General features: G+C 40.2%; 1 protein-coding gene across 1 annotated transcript; it reads right to left on the minus strand.

Moving 5' to 3' along the window:
- Window positions 1-1,188: 1,188 nt before the first annotated feature.
- On the minus strand, window positions 1,189-1,944 carry LOC148567732 (uncharacterized). Its single transcript, XM_088484605.1, has one exon. The coding sequence runs from the start codon at window positions 1,942-1,944 to the stop codon at window positions 1,189-1,191; it is 756 nt and encodes a 251-aa protein (XP_088340731.1).
- Between the last annotated feature and the right edge of the window lie 970 nt (window positions 1,945-2,914).

Here is a 2,914-nt window from a genome sequence, read left to right on the forward strand (position 1 = left end):
CCTCTCTCGCTTAGGATTAGGATTTAGGACTTCTCGATCCAGGTTTAGCATTTACTTTAATTTATGTTTCTATGCTACTTCTACTTTAATGCTTTTATTCGTATCTATAATTGTTGCCAACTTGACTTATGAACCCTTTCCATGTTATGATTTGAATTAATGATTATTTGAGGTATTTCAGTTATTGATTGCTTTCTCATTAATTTGTGTTACCATTGCTTTCCATTTGAGGACATTTTTATTCCAACAATTTTACTTTTTTCCCTTTTGGTCTTGGTTAAGAAATCAGTAACTCAACATTATCAAACTCAGCATAACTGATAATCGCTATCTTGCTAATTGAACTGAACTTCAATAATCCCAACTTTTTCTTAGGAATTAAATAGGATTAGAAGGTCAAACTAATTAGTCCCTTGACTTTCCTTTGCTTTAGTAAAGGTTAACTAAGTGGAATTTAGATTCAACTTTCATTATTGTTGAGAGAGATAACTAAGTTGGACTTCTAATTTCTCTTACCTTGCCAAAAGTTACTTTACAGTATTTATTTATTTCAATTGCCATCTACTTTACTTGTCATTCAAATCACTTGCTTCTCACCTTCTAAACCCCGATTACAACCTTTATAGCCAATAATAAGAACATACTTCCTTGCAGTTCCTTGAGAAGACGACCCGAGGTTTAAATACTCGGTTAACAATTTTAAGGGGTTTGTTACTTGTGACAACCAAAACGTTTGTACGAAGGGATTTCTGTTGGTTTAGAGACTATATCTACAATGCGACTGTTTTTATGAACTTCTTTACTGGCAAAAATCCCAACGTCACTTACCCACTCACTATCCGAAATGGGATAGATTATGTCCGCTTCTAATAACCGGGTTACCTCTTTTACAACCTCTAGAATGGTAGGATTCAAACGCCTTTGAGGTTGCTGAACGGGTCTAGCTCCTTCCTCTAGGAAGATTCGGTGCTCACACACTTGGGGGCTTATACCCACTAGGTTCGCCAAGCTCCACCCTATAGCCTTTTTGTTCCTCCTCAAAACATGAAGCAACCTCTCCTCTTGGTGGAAAGTGAGCTCCCTTGCAACAATTACCGGGAACTTGTGAGCTTCATCAAGATAGGCATATTTTAGGTGGGATGGAAGTGGTTTCAACTCTACACTTTGTTCTTGACTTGGCATTTGAACTTATGGTGGATCCGGAGGGGGTACGGTGTTCTCTTCACATTCGTGGGGGTTCCCCACACTTGGTCCTTCAATAATACTCTTCTTATCAAGATTAGCATTATGTACTTCGGCCATAACATTGTCAATCAAGTCACACCGGAGTATGGAATGATCCTCCGGTGGGTGCCTCATGGCTTTATCAAGACTAAAGCTTACAACTCTTCCGTCAATCTCAAAATAATAAGTTCCCGAATAGACATCCAATTTGAACCTGGAGGTCCTCAAAAATGGCCTCCCAAGTAAGATAGACGATGTCCTTTCAGATTTACTAGGCAGCATCTCAAGGATATGAAAATCAATCGGAAATACCAAAGCCTTTATGTTTACCAACACATCTTCTGCAATACCCGTCATAGTTATTATGCTTTTATCCACCAGGACAAACCTAGCCGCCGACCTCTTCAATGGTGGGAGCTTCAATATATGATAAACGGAAAGAGGCATAATACTAACGCATGCACCAAGATCACACATACAATCAATGAATTGGACACCATCTATGGTACAAGTGACTAAGCAAGGGCCCGGATCACCACACTTTTCCGGTACTGCTCCCATTAAAGCCGAAATAGAACTCCCCAATGGAATAGTTTGTAACTCATGAATTCTTTCCTTGTTCATGCATAAGTCTTTAAGAAACTTGGCATATTTAAGTACTTGATGGATAGCATCAAAGAGAGGGATAGTTACCTCAACTTTCTTGAACATCTCCACCATTTTTGGGTCAAGCTCTACATGCTTCTTGGTCTTCCTTGCCAGTGTAGAAAATGGGATTGGTTGAGCAACTTCCTCAAAGACATTCTCATCTTTAGAGATTTCACTCCTTGGTTAGGGGACTTCATCCTCAACTACCTCATGTGATTCATCCTCCTCTTCAATTTCTTCTATTTCAACCACATCCTCATCTTGAGTGACTATTATTAGGCTTGGTTCCTTTGGACTCCTCTCTTGTAATTTGGTTCCAGCCTTAAGGTGATGACATTGATGCGACTCTTGGGGTTGGGTAGAGGTTCATAGGGTATGGCACTAGAACTTGAAGCTTGAGGAGTGGAGGTAGAAGGTGGTTCCATGCGGGCTCTGAGAATTTGGAGGGTAGAAGTAAGACCGGTAAGACTAGAGGCAAGTGTGGACTGAAGTTCTTTTTGTCCTTGAAGAATGGAACGGAGTGTTTCATCTTGATTGGAGGAAGTGGAAGGATAGGTGATTTGAGGGGCTTGTGGTTGGTTGGGTTAAGGTGCTTGCCTTTAATGAGGCGGTTGGTAGGTTTGGTAGTTTCTTCCTTGGTTTGGTTGTTGATATGGAGGGTTTTGTGAGTATCGGTTTTGTCGATTGTTGTTGTTCCACCTTTGATTTCCTCCATTGTCCCTACCTCCTTGATGATAATTGTCTCGCCATCCTTGGTTGGAGTTGTCTTGCCAACCATGATTATAATTGTTACTCCCTTGATTGTAATTGCCTCCTTGTTGAAGATACCCTTGATTGTAGTTGCTTCCTTGTTGATGATATCCTTGGTTGGGACGGTTATAGTAGGCATTGGTAGCTGCTATCGTGTTGTCCTCTTGGAGACTCGAATATTTATCCGTGTAATGGAAATAACAAGAGCAAATACCGCATACTCTTTGGGGAACCAATTATTGACTTTGTTGTTGTTGAGGAGGTGGAGGTTGTTATTGATTTATTTGGAGTT

This window comes from Arachis ipaensis, chromosome B4 (genome assembly GCF_059453495.1).
Source record: "Arachis ipaensis isolate K30076 ecotype BB chromosome B4, ASM5945349v1, whole genome shotgun sequence".
NCBI classification, from domain to species: domain Eukaryota; kingdom Viridiplantae; phylum Streptophyta; class Magnoliopsida; order Fabales; family Fabaceae; genus Arachis; species Arachis ipaensis.

Coding starts and splice junctions, on each gene's coding strand:
- LOC148567732 (XM_088484605.1), bottom strand. CDS start 1,944: ATGGTGGAGATGTTCAAGAAAGTTGAGGTAACTATCCCTCTCTTTGAT.